The sequence below is a fragment of the Equus caballus genome, chromosome 23 (assembly GCF_041296265.1).
Source record: "Equus caballus isolate H_3958 breed thoroughbred chromosome 23, TB-T2T, whole genome shotgun sequence".
Taxonomy (NCBI): Eukaryota; Metazoa; Chordata; class Mammalia; order Perissodactyla; family Equidae; genus Equus; species Equus caballus.
Window position 1 is genome coordinate 62,317,752 of NC_091706.1, and position 18,474 is coordinate 62,336,225.

Below are 18,474 nucleotides of genomic sequence, written 5' to 3' on the forward strand. Positions count from 1 at the left end.
CACTCGCTCCGTCTCTGAGCCTCACCCCAGGCCCCAGACTTGGATCAGCCCAGAGGCAGAAATGACAGCTCCCTAGGCCAAGGAAGGATGGGGCACCCAGCACCAAGGTCCCGGGTGATTAGACACCCGGGGGTGAGGGGGTGGGGGGAGCGGCTGAGGTCCGTGTCCCAGGGCGAGCAGCAGGGTCAGCCGCCTGAGGGACAAGCTAGATGAGACCTCTGCTGCCCAATATGACACTTGAATCCTCAGGGAGCTCCCAGAGAGGGTTCGGAAAACAGCATCCCAAAGGGCACTGGTAGCAGCTCCCTGAGAGGCTATTTCGAATCCTCGGGTGTCTTGGGCTGCTGTCACTTTGTCCTCCGCAGACCAGTCTGCTGGGGACTGCGCTGAAGTGCTGCTTCGGGCTCGGCGGCTCTGACGGGCAAGCCGCACACCTCGGGGGGCAGGCCCGGGGGTTGGCGGGGTGGGGGGGGGGGGCCGGTGCTGGGGCCGCCCTCTCGCAGTGTCCCGCCTCCTCCCTCAGGAGTTCTCTTCTGCTTTGTCGTCACAGCTGGACACCGGCAAGACTTTCCAGGCTGTCATGAGGTTTGACACCGACGTGGAGCTCACGTACTTCCACAACGGGGGCATCCTCAACTACATGATCCGAAAGATGGCCAAGTAGGGCTCGCTCCTTGGGAGCCTGCGCCCCTCCGGCCGTGCCCGGGGCCGCCTCGCGGGGGCGTGCCTGAGCCCGGGGTCCGGGGCCAGGCCTCCAGGCGCAAAAACAGCCATTTCTGCATCCTCCATTTCTGCTCAGCTTTGTATCTTTTTCTAGAATTTGGAAGCCAGAATGGTGGGAATGTCAGTAGTGCCAGAGAGAGAGAACTGCGCTCGTCTTTGATGTTACTGATCACAGAATGATGATTTTTCACTCTTACCTGCTAATGTTCAGTCTTCTCGGAAGGTGTCTCCCGCCCTTTTTTTTGTTCCCCTCAGTTATCCTCTGCTCCGGGAAACCCTTCCCTGGGGCTCCTTGGCCTTGCCCATTGCACCAGCGTTAACTGACAGGTGGTAGATAAGAACTTTCTGCACTTCAAATCAGAGCGTGACAACGCCCCCTTCAGAGTGGATAATCCCGCCCCTCGTGGACAGGTCAAATGCTGACAGTTTTTGATTATGTACCTTTTGATAGATCAACAGTAAAGAAATGTGAAGTTTTCTTTTACTACCTTCAGAAATTTTCCTAGGAAATTCATTGGTCAAGAGGAGGACTTTGGAGGCGGTTTTAGAGAGAGACAGAACATTTCTAATTTGAATAAGATTAAATCTATTTTCAAGGAAAACGTTTGACTTTGGGATTGAATTCTGCTGTGTGTGTGGCTATAGTCTGGGGGTACTTGGAGCAGCGCCGACCTCAGAGGGCAGCACCCTGAAGCCCAGAGGACCTTCCAGTTCTGTTTTCACAGCCACATCTCTGCAAGTAAAATGGAAGTCCAGGAGCCAGGCTGTTCTCCGCCCTGTTTGGGGCCAGACGGGAGGGTCGCAGGAGCGCTAAGGTAGTATAGCGAGCAGATCGTAATTCTTTCGATTTTCATACATGTTGACCTGTTCATTTTCATCACTGACGTCATTGTAGGCACCTGTCTAGTCTACTCCAGCTGCCATATCAAAGCGTCACAGCCTGGGTGGCTCGAACAGCAACAGTTTATTTTCTCACAGACCCGGAGGCTGGAAGTCCAAGATTAAGGTTGCAGCCACTGCATTTCCTGGTGAGAGCTCTCTTCCTGCCTTGGATGGCCACCTTCTCTTGTGTCCTCAGGTGGCCTTTCCTTAGTGCCCATGCGTGGAGAGAGAGAACAGCTCTTGGGTGTCTCTTCCTGTCAGGGCCCCACTCTGCGACCTCCTTTAACCTGAATTCCTTCCTTAGAGGTCCCATCTCCAAAGAGTCACAGTGTGGGGCACGGCTTCAACATACGAATTTGGGGGTCACACAAACATTCAGTCCGTGACAGGGCACCTTGTAGCCTGCATGTTAGTCTCTTTGTAATGAGTCTTAAATCCCAGCGTTAACGCTCAGGGGATGTGGCTTGGCCATCGGAACCCCCAGGATCAAGAACTGCCTGCACCTCTTCCTGAGGAGGGACAGCTTGGGCTCCTGAGCATCCTTGCCTCTAGGTCCTGGCGTCTAAATTGTGCTCATGAACAGAAATTACCAACAGACCGTGTTATACAAAAAAGCCTGTGACCCTGAAATCAGGATCAATCCCAGCGTAAAACCACCGAGGAGGCTGAGAGCAGACCTCCACCCCCTTTGCTCCCTGTTACTGAGCGTCCGGGGAGCGGTCTAGCTCCCCTCATTCAGCGGTTATGGGGAGCCAGGTTCCTGGTTATGACTTGCGGAATGGGGTCCCTTCACTCTGGATCCCCCTCCTGTACCTCCAAACACACCCTCTATCCTTTTCTTTAATAAAGTGTCTTGGCCAGTGTCACATCCTTGCCCACAACAAGGCTCAACAATAAGTCCCTTTTACCTGGTTTCTCAAAAAGGCACTGGTCCTCTTGCTCTCCAGATTGAAGGATGCTGCTGTTGCTGGAGCCGCTCCTCCTTCCTCTCTATGGGATCCCATCTCCTCGTTCTTGCGTTTTTCTAAACCCATTATTGCCTGATCCCTCCTAGGGAAACAGGCATTCCTTGGTCTGCTCAGTGGGTTCACTCACAAACTTATTGAATGCAGCAAATAAGCACATGTGTCCTTGGCTGTGGCACAGCCTTCATGTAGGAGTGTACACACATCCCGTCTTTATGGTGCAGGGAGAGTAATCTAGGGGAAGGATATTAGTCATAACTCTCTTAGTTATGCTGTTAGAAGCACAACTCAAACTGGCTTAAGCAAAAACCACTAATAATTGGTTCCTAGAACTTGAAGAACAGGCATGGCCAAGGCCACACGCTTGATTGGATCCAGTGACTCGAACTCAGCCCCCTCCCACCTTTTTCCCTCTCATCTTACCTTCCATTTGCAATTGCCTCATTCTTCTGGGCCATTCCATGAGCCGGGGGTATGGCCACCGGCAGCTCTGGGTAACAGTTAGTAATTGTGATCTTAGCAAGTTGGCTCCCAGTGGTCCCCAGGCTAAAAATATTGGGAGTTTCCTAGTCACCTAAATGAAGAACCTTCTTTGGGGCACAGTTTCCCTTTCAGGGTTATGTTAGGACAGTGTGGCGTGGCCCACAAGGTTATGTAGGAGCAATGTAGAGTTCTGTTCTGAAGTTACTGCTGGTAACCGTTACCAAGTAACCAAGCTTCCACTGGCTGCCTTCTTGGGAAGTTGTCAAGTGTCACGGCCACAACAGAATTTAACACCCACGTGGCTTTTATTCACCCAGACAGCCTAATTATCATGAACAAAGATTATATAATTATAGCTGAAATTTTAATAGTTTTAATAATTTGCATCCCAAGAACTGAGGCCTACATATTCAATATAGATTTATTGAGTGACATTTATAGTTTTATTTGATAGTATAATAAAACATAGTTACTGGTAAGATCCTGTAATTAATTCTCCAGTTTGGTTCTGGCTGTCTAGTCTGCACCAGGGCAGACACCTGCTACTGTGCTCCTATAGGACATTAACAACGTCCCATAAGTAAGAGGGTTTCAGGGTCAGTGTATTTGGGATATCGGGTTAACTAGGTCTTATTGCGGCAGAACTGACAGAATGACACACGACAATGAAGGCTGTAAGTCTCTCATTTGAGGGGAGGGGGCAGCATGCACCACAGAAACACATTGGACCACAGAGCACTTTCTTCAGAGCATCTCATAGCACTTCGGGTCCACAAGACGTGCTTGAGGAAACGCCGACCTGATGGCTTGCGTGTTTTTTAAATTTGAATAATAATATCAACTGTAAAGACAGGAATCAGAGTTTACTGCCCTTGTTACGCCATCACATTTGATTGAAGGCGACCTTTCATTTTCAGGTGAAAACATCACAGTGTCAGCACCAGCAGGGATCACAGAGATAACCAGATCCTGTGGTTGTATAAGGGATTGTATCTGAACCACCGAGGAACTTCAAAAACTACACATGGCTGGACACCCTGCCAGGATGTTCTAACGGGGCTGGGCATGTGCTCATGAAAAAGACTCTGCAGTTGGTTCCAAAAGGCAGCCTTTGATCTAGAAATCCAATGACCAGCATTTGGGTGTCAGTCAAGAGTTTGCAATTTTTAAACCCTACCCACCAGTGTCTTTCCTTCAGTAAACATTAACCAAGTGCCTACCCTCTTCCAGGCTCCAGGCCTGGCAATGGCTTGACTCCAAGCTAAAGCCCAACAAGGAAATTCTGAGTTTGCTTGCTTCAGCTTTAGTCTGCCGCCGTCTATTGGCTGAAGAGAGGACCATTCACCTTCCTCCAAACTGAGCCATTTAGACACTCGAGAGAACTTCTCTCAAACAGATTTCCAGTAGATGTTTTACACATCCTATTGGAGTTCTGAAACAACAGCATCCAAAAAAGGCAATCGCATTTAAACAGAGACGCCTGTGAGACTGTGACTTGTAATAAGAAAAACAGGCCTACATATTTGTTCTTCATCCCCATTTCTGGCACAGAGCTTCTAAAACTCTTGGAATTTCCTAAGTGATGACAGCAGCAAAGGTGTCTTTTGTTATGTTAATGAGGTGACTTTTGGAACACACCTAAGGATGGGGTCTGCTTGCCAGGAGAATCAACCGTGTGATTAGAGGGTTGGAACTTGCAGTCCCACCCCCTGACCTCTGGGGAGTGGAGAGGAGTTGGAGGTTGAATCAGCCACCAACGGCCAGTGATTTAATCCATCATGCCTACGTAATGAAGCCTCCATAAAAACCCAAAAGGACAGGGTTCAGAGAGCTTCCGAGTTGGTGAAAGCGTGGAGATTTGAGGAGAGTGGTGCACCCAGAGAGAGCTTGGAAACTCCACGCCCTTTCCCCGTACCTCACCCTATGCATCTCTTCCGTCTGGCTGTTCCTGAGTTACATCCTTTTATAATAAACAGGTGATCTAGCAAGTAAAACGTTTCTCTGAGCTCCTTGAGATGCTCTAGCCAATCAATAGAACCCAAGGAGGAGGCCGTAAGAACCTCCAATCTAGAGCCACTTGTTCCAGAAGCACAGGTGACAACCTGGACTTGTGATCGGCATCTGAAGTGGGGGGCGGGGGACAGTCTTGTAGGATGGAGCCCTTAACCTGTGAGATCTGATGCTATGTCCAGGTAGTGTCAGAACTGAGCCAGAGAACTGCTCAGTGGTGTGGGGAAACCCCCCACGTTGGAATTGGTGACCAGAACCTTAATACGCTAATGAAATATAAATGGAAAATGAATAAAAATCAGCAAGGAAATTGGCTTAAATAACCCATTTTAATTGTGACTTACTAAGACTACCTCTAGTAATAACAATTATCAAGCAACTACTGTGTATATCATGTACTTTTCATACATTATTTCAGTTAAAAACCCTCCACTAACCCTTGTTTTACAGATGTAGAAAATTAAGCCAAGGAGAAGTTATGTACCTGGTAGGTTCTCTGATTCTCAGCCAGATGAAATGGAGAGTGAGGGAGCTGTAGCATGTCACCCCACTGATCTCCAGGCTTGATTTGGGGTATATGGGTGGTCTCTTGGACACCAAAGATGTAAACAGGTGCCACTTGAAAAGAGTTATGCAATCACATATGTTGAACATATTATTAACATTTTATGATGTTTGGAGGTTTGTTTAAGCCATTGATGGTCCTGCTGAATTACAAACAACTAATCTGAGTCTGTTTTAAGAAGCTGCTTCAATTACTGTAGAGCCTACCCTGAACCGAACACAAAATATCTTGGCCTGGATGGAAACAGCAAAATTCAGGCAGCTGTCTTCATGTCTAGAAAATCCAAAACTAAGCTATGGAGCATCAGCAAACCTTGTTAAGTGACACAGGAATGGCATCTGGATATGTATTCTGATTTTGTAAACAGCAAGAACAGAAAATTAAACTGCCTCATCAGTATCACCCAAGGGACCTAACCGAGAACACAGTCCGAGTGTTGACCATCCACTATTGTTGGAAAATGGCCTGAGATGACCATTCAAAGGGAATGATGGTACAGGTTAAGAAAGCAAATTAATAGGGCAAGAGGTACAATCAACTAAAAGAACAGATATCAGCTTCTCAAGCACTACCGTATCATTTACATGCCCCCATTACTAAACGTCATCCACTCGAGTTTTAAGATTACGTGCCACATGTTGCTATACAGAGAACATGAGCATATGTAACTATGATACATATGTATATGTACATATATTGAAGCCTTGGAATTATCAACATTTAAGGGATCGCAAAGAGGAACCAATAGAAAAGACTGGGATAGAGCTGCAAGGGAAGAAGCCAAGAGGGAGTTCCAAGAAAGGAGTGCTCAACAGGAGCAAACGCAGCAAAGAGGTCGAAAGAGAAGGACTAAGAAGTGCCCAACGGATCTGGCGACCAGAGTCACTGGTGACCTTGACAAGAACAATTTCACTAGATTGTTAAGAGCAAAAGCCAGTTTACAGTGGGTTAAGGAAAGAAACGGAAGTATGGAAAACTTTTTCAACCTTCATTCATTCATTTATTCCAATGTGCGCTGAGTGGCTACTGGGGACACACTGGCAGTTAGTTCTGAAGGGAAGGGTAGAAAGGAAAGTTCAGCTTTTTAATTTTTCCCAAGTACTTAGAGCTCTATTGGTCTACAAAGCATTCCATGCTGTGATTCGCTCCCATGTGCTTTACACGTACGACAGAGTACAAACTGTTGAAAACAATGAACAGAAGGCAAAGGTCAGTGACAAATATTCAGCGCAGTACAAGTCTTGGTAAAACATCTTTATGGTGGTACAGGCGGTCCATGGTTTGCTCGCTGGGGCTCACTTCTTCTTTGCTCAAGGTCACCCATTCCCTGTAGCTGAAGACTGAAGTCCTCAGGTCAGTTGGACATTTCTGCAGCATCAAATGGTATCTTCTCAAAATTAAAGTCCCTCCACTTTGCATACAGTGTCTGAACTCTGGTTGCGATATCCTCCACCACAAAACTTTCAATTTTGATAACTGGAATCTCAAATGTCTTATACTTCACACAGATTCCCCAGTCATGGCTGCAGTCCTCTCTGGCACAGTATATCTTTGCTTTCTTCTCAAAACTCCCAAAGATCTTTGGTTTGGGGTGTGATCTACACACAAAGCATTCCCTGAAAGCATTTCCAACCACAGTGTAATGGCATTCCTACACAGGAAGGGCGTGGATGACACAAAACAGAACATTAGGACCAGCACATAACCGCGATTACAAAAAGAAGACTCCACAACAAGCTGAGGGAGAGCAGGTGGGATCCCACTTGTTCTGTGGATGGGGGAGGAAGGAAATATGGATTCACCTGAAGGCCAGAGTGGAATCCATGCAGCCTGACTCCCAATTCATGGTGGGGGGTAGGGACGGATGACGGGACGTGGAGGGACATAGGGGACATCTCATGAAGAGGAGGACTAAGTTTCTAGGCAACCTAGCTTCTATAAGAAGAACCTCTTTATTAATTCAGAAACAAAAGGGGCACTTGTTGAAGATCTGTGAAGCCTGAGTCCACCAGTGGCCCTGCCAGGCATAATCCAAAGGGTACAGAGAAGAACAAGAAGAGGGTCAATGTGGACCTGAAGATGATCAGGGACTTCTGTGTCCACAGGCCCCGCCTGCAGTCAACCTCAGAGTAAGTGAGAAAAGGCTACACCGCACAGACCAAGGCAGGAGAATGTACAGTCTAAAAGAGCCATTTCAATAGAAAAATCACCAGCCCTGGAGCTGGAAGGACCTTTCGAAGCTAGAGAAGTGGGCTCAGAAAGGCATGGGAATCTGCCAGTGTCACCCGTAACAGGCTGCTTGCTCCAACGGTTGCACTGATTGCAGACTTCCGCCCTCGGGACCAAACAGAACCCTCGAGTAATAGCTCATCGTCTGAGCTGGCCCGGGCCTGCACCCTCCCTCCATCGGCAGCAAGGGGGACAGCCAATTTTTGTCTTTAGAGATTTTTCTAGTCCTTTATCTAAAAGTTTAGAAATACATACATAGAGAGAAAGCTAATCTGCAGGTGTCATGTTTTTAAAATAAGGAGATATTTTGTTTTCATTATAAAAGTGATCCATATCCCCAAAAGTTTAGAAAATATAAAATAGTAGAAAAACAAAAAAAGCATGGAGTCACTGCAAAATATTAATACATTTTCGTATATTTCCTCTAGGCTTTTTTCTGTACAAAAGTAAATTTTTTGCTTTTTCAGTTTTTGGTACTGATGGTGGTGTTGCTGCTATTATTTCACACCGAGATAACTATAGCATATTCATAATTTTGTATCCTGGTTATTTTTCCCACTTTACCGTTAGTCTGTAAGGAGTTTTTCATTATACTACATAAGCTTCATAATCATTTTGTTTAATAAACTTTACTTTGGAATAATCTGAGGTTTACAGAAAAGTTGCAAAGACAGTCTCAAGAATTCCTGTACCCCTCCTCCCAGCTTCCCTGAAGGCTAACATCTTACATACTGCAGCACATTTGTCAAAACTAAGAAATTAATGTCGGCACATTACTATTAAGTAAACTACAGATTTTACCAGTCTTTCTAATAATATCCTTTAACTGTTCTAGGATCTAATCCAGGATACCACACTGCATTTAGCATAATTATTATTTTTAATGGCTACATAATATCTAATTAAGTGGCTGTGCAGTAATTTTTTTAACTATTTCTTTATTGCTGAACATTAAGGATTCCTTCTTAACTTTTTAGCCTTTTGAAAATACGTGGACCAGGGCCATGATAACAACAGAAACAATGGTATTCTTACTATAAATAGCTCACCAATACACAGTAAGGTTTAATTAGTGCTAAAAAATGACCCAGTGCGCTTTGTTAAAAAGGCTGCTTACCTCCACGACTCTTATGTCAGCCGTATAACATGCAAAGGCTTTGCACTTTCTGCAGAGCAGTTTTTTATTTTTCTTATCAAGTACAGGTTTTGCTTTTCCTTGACTATCTCTGATGGATTTTTCATGAATTTGTATCTGGCAAACCTATACGCAAAGAAAAACTCATAAATGTAATCTGAGTATAACGAGGATATATATGCATATATATACACACACACACACATATTTATGTGTATAATCATTCATTCACATACAACTTCCATGAACATACAGTGCCTGGCTTTGTTTATAAAAATCCCATATAATTTTATTGGTTCTCCTAACTCTGTGTTAGTCAATGTTTAACTGTGCCCTCCAATTAGTCCTTTAATTTCTTCATCAAAGATGCCCATAAAAGCATTAACAATAGCCATAAAATAGGCATGTGAACCATGCTTTCTACTTCAGTAGTTGGCAAAACTCTAAAAATCTTTCACAAATAGACATACGATATGCATTGATTGTTTCAGGCATAATTACACCCACTTCCAGGACATAAACCCACCGAATGGAACAGCAGGCAGAGGAGCCCCCACCATCGAAAATCTTTTGTCTCTCCCCTTCCAACCACAGAGAGTGCTGTGAATTGCAGCAAAGTTAAATGCGTGTACAGGATGACTGCATTCTCTTCCAAACGTTAGGCCGTGGCTCAGTGCAACTAAGAACTCTGGACATTTACATATACGACAAACATAGAAAGATTCTGAAGGGCGAAGAGAGGAAAGCAGACTAGCGAGGGCACTTGAGACCCTAGGAACAACATGGTGGTGAGTTCCCTGGGGTCTTTTTCACCTCATATACCCCAGACTTGGAGCTGAAGATGCTGGCAACCAGAGACGCCTAAGGGCACAGATAAAAAAGTCTCAGCACAAGCCTACCCTCTCCAGCCAAAGGCCCGGGACGGGGGCAGCCCAGCAAGACAGAGAACCTCTAGGCAACAGCTGCTCTACTCCCGCCAAACACCACAGAAAACAACAACAACTGTGAAGTAACCCCACCCACACCAGCAAAGGCTGAGAGGGGAACCTAGAATTCTGCATTGCAGGGCGATAACGAAGCACCCCAACACGCCCACTTGGTGGTGTCAGAGAAGGCCAAGGAGGAAGCCAGGACTTGCAGCCCAGCCCAATGCGTGTCAGTGGAGATCAGGTGGGTAGCTGGGACTCCCACCCAGCAGCGAGGGGAGCCTCCCCCTTGCTGGTATCAACAGAGGCTGGGCAGGGAAGCTAGACTTCTACCTCCACCCAGCAGGGGCGAGACAGTGTCCCTGCCTCCCCTGCCAGAAGGGTGTCAGAAGCAGCCAGCTGACACAGAAGATTCAATAAGATCCTGAGTCTCGCGGCTGGCCCAGCAGCACAGTGGTTAAGTGTGCATGTTCTGCTTCGGTGGCATGGAGTTCACCGGTTCGAATCCCGGTACAGACATGGCACCGCTCATCAAGCCATGCTGTGGCAGGCATCCCATGTATAAAATAGAGGAAGATGGGCACAGATGTTGGCTCAGGGCCAGTCTTCCTCAGCAAAAAGAGGCGGATTGGTGGCAGATGTCAGCTCAGGGCTAATCTTCCTCAAAAATAAATAAATTAATTCAATTAAATTTTGTTTAAAAAGCATCCTGAGTCTCCTAACACAATATGAAAATGCCCAGGTTGTGATTAAAAAATCACTCTTCATACCAAAAACCAGAGCGATCTCAAACTGAATGAAAAAAAGACAATCAAGTGACGCCAACAGTAACATGACAGAGATGTTAGAATTAGCTGACAAAGATTTTAAAGCAGCCATAACAACAATGCTTTCATAAATAATCATAAACACTCTTGAAACATGAACAAATATAAAGGCTCAACAAGGAAATGGAAGATATAAAGAAGCACCAAATAGAAATTTTAGAACCTTTCAGTTCAATATAATACCCAAAATAAAAAGCTCAGTGAACGGGCTCAACAGCAGAATGCACGGGACAAAGGAAAGAATCAGGGAGCTGGAAGACAGAACAGCAAAAATTACCGAATCTGAAAACCAAAAGAAAATAGACTGAAAAAAAAAAAAATGAACAGACCCTCAGGGATGTTTAGGGCTATTTTAAAAAAAAAAGATCTAAGGGACCAGCCCGGTGGCATAGTGGTTAAGGTCGCACTCTCCACTTTGGCGGCCTGGGGTTTGCAGGTTCGGCTCCTGGGCACAAACCTACACACCACTCATCAGCCATGCTGTGGCAGTGACCCACATACAAAATAGAGGAAGACTGGCACAGATGTTAGCTCAGGGTCACTCTTCCTCACCAAAAAAAAAAGATCTAACACTCATGTCACTGGAGTCCTAGAAGGAGAGGAGAAAGAGAGCAGAGCTTAAAAAGTACTGGAAGAAATAATGGCTGAACATGTCCCAAATTTAATATAACGGAACATAAGCCCACAGATTCAAGAAGCAGAATAAATCTCGAAAAGAATAAACCCAAATAAATCCACACCACGACACATTATAATTAAACACGCGAAAACTAAAGACATAGAAAAAAGTCTTGAAAGCAGCCAGAAGAAAACACCACCTTACCTATAGGAGAAAAACAATCTGAATGACAGCAGATTTATCATCAGAGATCACGGAGGCCAGAAGGAAGTGACACAATATTTTTCAAATGCTGAAAGAAAAAACTGTCAACCCAGACTCCTATACCCAGCAATAGATCCTTCCAAAAGACAGTCATGTGCTGCATGATGACGTTTGGGTCAACGACAGACCACATACATGACGGTGGTCCCATAAGATTAGCACCGTACAGCCTAGGTGTGCAGGAGGCTATACTGTCTAGGTTTGCGTAAGTGCGCTCTATGATGCTCACATGATGACAAAATCACCTAACAATGCATTTCTCAGAACACGTCCCCATCAGGAAGCAATGCCTGGCTGTAAAGGGGAAATCAAGACATTCTCGAATGAAGGAGAGCGAAGAGACCTCGGTTCCCCAGCAGGCCTTCCTTCAAAGAACGGCCAAAGGAAGTTCTCTAGACAGAAGGGAATGACAAAAGAAGGAGCCTGGAAACATCACAGAGGAGGAGAGAACACGGTGACTTCCACAACATCGGTGGCAGAAGGAGCTGCCCAGCCCCATCTGTGGCGCTGCCTCTCTGTGACTAGACTACGTTTTCCAGTGTTCCAGGTGCAACCAGACAGCCTAGATGCAAATCCTGTTTCTACTACTTACCAGCTGTGTGATTTGCAGAAAGTGCCTCTGTTTCCTCAAATACAAAATAGGAACAATAATGGCATTTATTTCATGGGCTATTGGGAGTTAACATGACTTTATAACTGCTCAGAACCTCCTGGCACAGGTTAACTGCTCGTCGACGTTAGCACTGGTCTGTTAGACTAGTCTAGTGCTAAGAACCTGAACATGTCAATATAGCAGTTTGTGCTTTAGTATCCGATAGGGGAATACCATTCATGAGTTATTTTCTCAGAAATATCACAGCTATTTTCATTTATTTATTATCCTATATTAACTCTGGAACCACTTTATCAAGTTAAAAATATCACTCAAACTTCGATTATGAGTTGCGATAAATGATTATGGGGTGAAGGTACATCTTTAAAATATTCAGTCTTTCCATTCGAGAACGTGGCACTGCTTTTCTTTTGTCTTAATTCACCTCCTATCTCTCAGTAAAATTTTTGGAGTTGTCCTTATTGATGCTTCAAACATTTCTGGTTAGGCCAGTAGGTGCAGCAGTTAAACAGATGGCCTCTGCCAGCTCCAGCCCTAACTAGATGTGTGATGCCCTGGCACTGAGGATTTTCATGCCTCGGTCTCCCTCCTATAAAATGACCTAATAAGAGGCTCTACTGCACAGACAGCCACGAGGCCTGCTGACATAAAGAACGCGCTGGCAGGCTCAGTGGAGGGTCTGTGTTCTGCAGGTATGAGCTGTGGTTGCTGCTGTCACTGTGAACGGAAACCTCCCTCTCCCCCTCATATCTTCTACTGGTCACTCATCATCCACACAGAATCCACTGACCTCTCAAGGACTTCAAATTCAAATAAAATCTCATGTATATCAAAAACTTAGGTCTGCAATATAGGTTAGGAAAACAATCAAAATATAATTTTCTCTTCCCATGCTGCCACCTCATCCCATTTGAAATTAGCTTCACTGTTTTTGTAAAAATAAAGGATGTTTATGCCTCCTATTCTCAATTCAATTTCCCACTGCTGTAAAACTGTGACATATATGTACTTATCCATTACTTCCTTTGGATAGATTTCTTTTTTTTTCCCTTTGAAAAGATCGGCACCTGAGCTAACAACTGTTGCCAATCATTTTTTTCTTCTTTTTCTTCTCCCCAAAGCCTCCCAGTACATAGTTGTATATGCTAGTTGTGAGTGCCTCGAGTGCCTCAAGTTGTGCTATGTGAGACGCCACCTCAGCATGGCCTGATGAGCAGTGCCATGTCTGCACCCAGGATCCCAACCAGTAAAACCCTGGGCCGCCACAGTGGAGAGCACGAACTTAACCACTCGGCCACAGGGCTGGCCCCTGGATAAATTTCTAGACATGAAATTCCTAGGTTATTTACATTTCCCTATGAGCAATTTTAATTTCCTTTTTTTTTTTTGGCTGAGGAAGATTCGCCCTGAGCTAACATCTGCCACCAATCCTCCTCTTTTTTTGCTTGAGAAAGATTGGCCCTGAACTAACATCTGTGCCAATCTTTCTCTGCTTTATATGTGGGACGTCTCCACAGGAGGGCTGATGAGTGGAGAAGGTCCACGTCCAGGATCTGAATCCACAAACCTGGGCGGCAGAAGCAGAGCGCGGAACTCTAATCACTCAGCCACAGGGTTGCCCACAGTTAATTTCCTTTTTTCAGACATGGTTCTCATCACTCCTTGAGGCACACTGGGGGTAGGGGAATGTGATAGGAAAGAGGGTACACATACACACTTGCCCTTTGGGCAGCCAATTAAAAAAACATTCACATATATCTAATGATATTCAATTATAGACAAAAATTCAATTAAAAACTAACAATCTCAAATATTTAAAATGCTACCGTGGGCAACAGATATAAATCCTAATCAGTTAAAACTAACTACCACTGCTGTACTTAAGACGAACTAAAACTCAGTAACTGGATAAAGAGGCTCAACCAAAGTCACAAATTCGGTAGCCAGCCCACGGCCTCCCTCCCGCACTGGCTGGAGAAGCCACCCAGCTCCCCCCCACTGAGGGGAATCAGGCAGGACCCTGAAGCTCCGTCTGTGCGCAGGCACGGGTACACAGGCTGGAAGCTCTCCTGCCAAAAGGAACTTTCTGTCACCCCGTATCTTGTTCTCTACTCCACGAGGAAAGAAAGCAGGCTGCCTCATTTTGATCCCAGATAATCCTTCACAGCTAGAGCTGTGAGAAATAGCCCTTATACCTTATTCCTCCAGAATGAAATACTACCGAATCCTGGGCTTCCATCATGGAAGGAAGTTCTGGCATACCTCCGGACTGTCTGCATGGTAAGACGGCGGCAGAGTAACCAGAGGTCCCGGGGGCCACAGTGCTCCAGGGAGGGTCGCCACGCGCGGACAGTGGACGATGCAGCTACTCAGAGGCCGCCCTACAGAGCTCCAAACGGCTTTCCCCTCTTCTGCAGTTTCCTCCTCCCACAGAAGCCCAGGCGAAGGGCCATAGCGCTCAGATCCAACGCCCAAGCCTCTAGCAAAACCACAGAAGGGGTCTCCCCTCAGGAACCGTAAGACCTTTTAGTTCCAAGAATATAAGATTTCCCCCACCTTACTATACTTCTACTAAGCCTGTGAAAGCAAAACCTCCCTCTTCCAAGGGAGCAGCGGGGCCAGGTCACCTATGACAGGCCAGGGATGACACCAAGACGCCAAGCTCCCAGCTGCCCCGGAATTAGCAGCTGCCAGTGACTCCTGGCTGCACCTGTTCCGGGCTCTTTCTCATTCTTTACCATCTCTGCCCGTTTTCCATCTCTGGGTGTTAGAGGAATCCCAAATGCTATTAAATACCTAATTCAACAGACATTTAACCCGTTTTCTCCTCACCCCACTCCTTGACTTGTGCTGGTTACAGGAGATGTCTACGTCTGGCCCGGCCTCCGTCTCCCTCAATAGACTTTTAGTCTGTTGTTTCTGCCACATCTGAGTCTAAGCAGCTTGTCACCCAGTGGAGGAGATAAAAATTATGCCATGGGTGTTAGAGCTAGTGTGGTTTTAAAGCCTTTATTGGCAACATCCCCATATTCTACAAAATAGGGAGGTGGCTCAGTGAAAAAACCCTGTCCTCAGTAAAAGTAAGGAGGAACTAAAGAATTTCCCTGCAATTCCTCTCCCTGGAAATGTGGAAGAGGCGTTTTTAAATATCTTGATCTCCAAACGTTAGGAAGAAATGTTTTAAAATGAGTAACTACCGACATAAAGTTGTAATTTTGTCCTAAAATAAGTGTTGGTTTGCTCTAGATCTCTGCTTCACGATACTTTTTTGAGCACACAGATCGTGACTTTTTAAAGGTATGGACACGACGGAGCCGGTCTGCTGAGCTGCCATGCTCCCCTGCATGGAGTTGCAGGGTGCCTCACACCTCAGGCCAACAACCCCCACGTGTGAGTGTCACTTTATAGCAGGCACTGTGCGAAACAATGCACACCTCTCATTTTACACCCCCCCCCCCCGCCCCCGAACCTCGCGTGAGTTAAATACCGTATTCTCCCAACTTTGCAAATGAGGAGGCTGATGATTTCCAAGGGGAACTCCCCGAGGTCACACATCTTGTAAGTGGCAGAACTGGGACTGAAACCACTGGTTCCAATGTTAAACTCCCCCCAAGCCCTGCAGTGTTCAATGCTTCCACGCTGCTGAGGCGGAAATCTCTGCAGAGGGTCCGGAGAACGTGTGTGTGTGTGTGTGTGTATGTGTGTGTGTGTGTCTTGACTTTCCCCAACCTGGCTCCATGCTTCTGTGTTATTAAGGAAATTACAATCCAACTAAGGTCACTACAAGAGGCTGAACTGAATCTGTGCCACTCCCAAGTACGCATCATTCTCCATGCCTAAAAACAGGCATTCCGACGCCTGCATGGTGCACCGGGAGCTTTTCTCTGAGGACTCCGGACAGGAGAGAGAGAGACGAGGAAAAGACAAAAAGAGCTGTGTCTTGCAGTGTTGGGTGTGGCCCTCGAGATGAGCTGTCAACTTGAGAGCAATTCTAGCTCAGTTTACCTTTTAGATGTAAAAACATAACTTCAGGTATTAGCATTAATAAAATATATTTTAATCACATTGAGACAAAGTAGAATGAATCTGATGTTCACTGCAGGACAGAATTTTAAGCATGGACTGACTCTTCTAAAGCCACACTTGGAGCAATATGGTCAAAGGCACCAGCCATGCGCACAGTCCCTGTCGGTTACCTACAGGCAGATTCTGAACGTAACACAGATGCAAAGACTTACCTTTTCTTTAAATATTGCTTCATCCCATGCCTGAAGGCTTAAAATGGAGTCATTCATCATTTTTTCTTTGTACATATTCATTTTTTCTTTTTCAATTACATCAGCATTACTAGTCAGAAGGAAGCACTTGCTACCTTTTGCTCTTCCTCTGCCTATCAGAAAATAAATATTTTATTTAGTGTCTTTGATTTAAAACTCTGATAGCTCTGAGAGTAGGTAAGTAAAGGGAGAGGGGTATTCTCAAAATTCAGCTTTGGTTCACTGAATCCCGCTTTCTAGGGCAGCTGGGCAGTTAGAGGATGGACTCAAATGCAGCGTGCACCCGCACGTCAACCATGCGGATAAACGAGAGCCTCCGCAACCCGGCTTCCTCAGGGTCTCCATGGTGAGGGTGACTGCACTGCACCCTGCCAGGGTCACTGCTTTAAAGACAAGCCAACGTGAACCCTCAGGAGTGACGCTGTGAGCGCTCTGAGACGAATAATAAACAGACTCTCCCCCAAGAGCCTTCTAGGAAACGGAGAGTAAGTTATGTTCACAACCAGCCAAATATAGGTAGAAATGATGAGTGCTGAAAGAAAGACGGATATAAAGGCTTATGGTCATTCCAAAGAGAGACTGCTGCCCGCTGGGAGAATCGGCAACAGCTGATACAGGGGGAGGGGAGAGGCAAAACGGAGCCAGCAGCAGCAGCACGTGAGCAATTCCTTCAACAAGGGAGCAAGTCCAGCTGGCTGAAGTGGATAATAAATAAGGGGAAGAATGAGAAATAAGGTTGGAAAGACGGGTGGGTGCTGGATTTTGAAAACTTTTTAACATCAAGAAAATTGGGGAACCCCTGGAGTTTCTATACAGGGAAGTGACAGGCTCAGAGCTGTTTTTCAGGAAAAGTAATGTGGCAGCTGATGTTACAGAAATTGGAAAAAGGAAGACGGACTAGGCAGGAGACTGTCTAGTTCAAGTGGGACAGAAGAACTCCTTGGAGGATCTCTTCTGTAATCCAGGGGGCCCACCAGCACCTAACACAACCATGAAAGGTGCACACGTTGACTGCCAAAGCCTCAATCAGAGTGGGAATTAATGCTTCCATAATACATATGTCAGTCAGTGTTGGTCAAGTAAAATTCATTGTTTTTGAATCAAACAGGGTATATGTTAGTGGACAAAACTGTAGCCACCCAATCCTGACCAAGTAAGCCACTTTTAGAGCCAAGGATACCAGAGTCTATTGTGCCATTGGTCACACACCCAACTATGACCCGGTAAAGGAGAAAGGCCAGAGTGACAGACACACTCACAAATCAGACAAATTGGCAGCCACTTAGTAATGGCAGCAAAGATTCTCTCACCTCTGGTTTGGATCATTTTGATGACGTTGCCCACATACTCATACAGGATGACCAGATTGCACTGAGCAATGTCGATGCCTTCATCAGCAACTGAGGTGGCGATCAGAATCTTGTTATCTCCATTGGTTCTGAATGCATCTAATGCACACTTCTGTGCTGGGAGGGTCATTCCTACGTCAGAGTCAGAGGGCATTATACAACTCACCAGGTAGGGAACTTTACCCTTGAAAAAATAGCCATTAACTATGGAATGCTTATTACACGCCACGTACTGTTTAAGTGCTTTGTATTCATGATGTCACAACAACCCCAGGCAGTAGGGCCCATTCCTATCCTTGTTTTAGAGAGGACATTTAGGGTGGTGTCTGACAACTTGGACTCTGCCCACAGGGTGGCCTGAGTTCAAATTCTAGCTGCAGCACTTACTAGCCAGGTGGCTTCAGTCATGTTATCTCAAAATAAATATTGATTTTTTTTTTTTGCAAAAATATCAATAGCTAATCATAACACCTTTGCACATGGATAGAAGTTTACAGCTGACAAAATATTTTCACATCTACTTACTTCACAAAGCCCTTTGAGGTTGCTGTGCAAGCATTATGATTCCCCATTATGGACGGACACCTTGAGGTTTGGAGGGATGGTA

At 45.7% G+C, this 18,474-nt stretch overlaps 2 protein-coding genes across 12 annotated transcripts in view; one reads left to right on the forward strand and one right to left on the reverse strand.

Annotated features, from left to right (window-relative positions):
* Positions 1 to 1,325, forward strand: part of ACO1 (aconitase 1) — a 60,219-nt gene extending 58,894 nt beyond the window's left edge. For all 9 annotated transcript variants that reach the window (XM_023627458.2, XM_070248739.1, XM_070248741.1 and 6 more), the window contains one exon: positions 551 to 1,325. In XM_023627458.2, coding sequence (XP_023483226.2) covers positions 551 to 664 — 114 coding nt within the window. In that variant the 3' untranslated portion in view covers positions 665 to 1,325. The remainder of the gene's footprint in view (positions 1 to 550) is intronic.
* Positions 1,326 to 5,373: 4,048 nt separating this feature from the next.
* Positions 5,374 to 18,474, reverse strand: part of RIGI (RNA sensor RIG-I) — a 64,805-nt gene continuing 51,704 nt past the window's right edge. For all 3 annotated transcript variants that reach the window (XM_070248736.1, XM_005605049.4, XM_070248735.1), the window contains 4 exons: positions 17,829 to 17,999; positions 16,480 to 16,631; positions 8,975 to 9,118; positions 5,374 to 7,279 (listed from right to left, as the gene is read on the reverse strand). In XM_070248736.1, the coding sequence (XP_070104837.1) occupies positions 6,983 to 7,279; positions 8,975 to 9,118; positions 16,480 to 16,631; positions 17,829 to 17,999 (764 nt within the window). In that variant the 3' untranslated portion in view covers positions 5,374 to 6,982. The remainder of the gene's footprint in view (positions 7,280 to 8,974; positions 9,119 to 16,479; positions 16,632 to 17,828; positions 18,000 to 18,474) is intronic.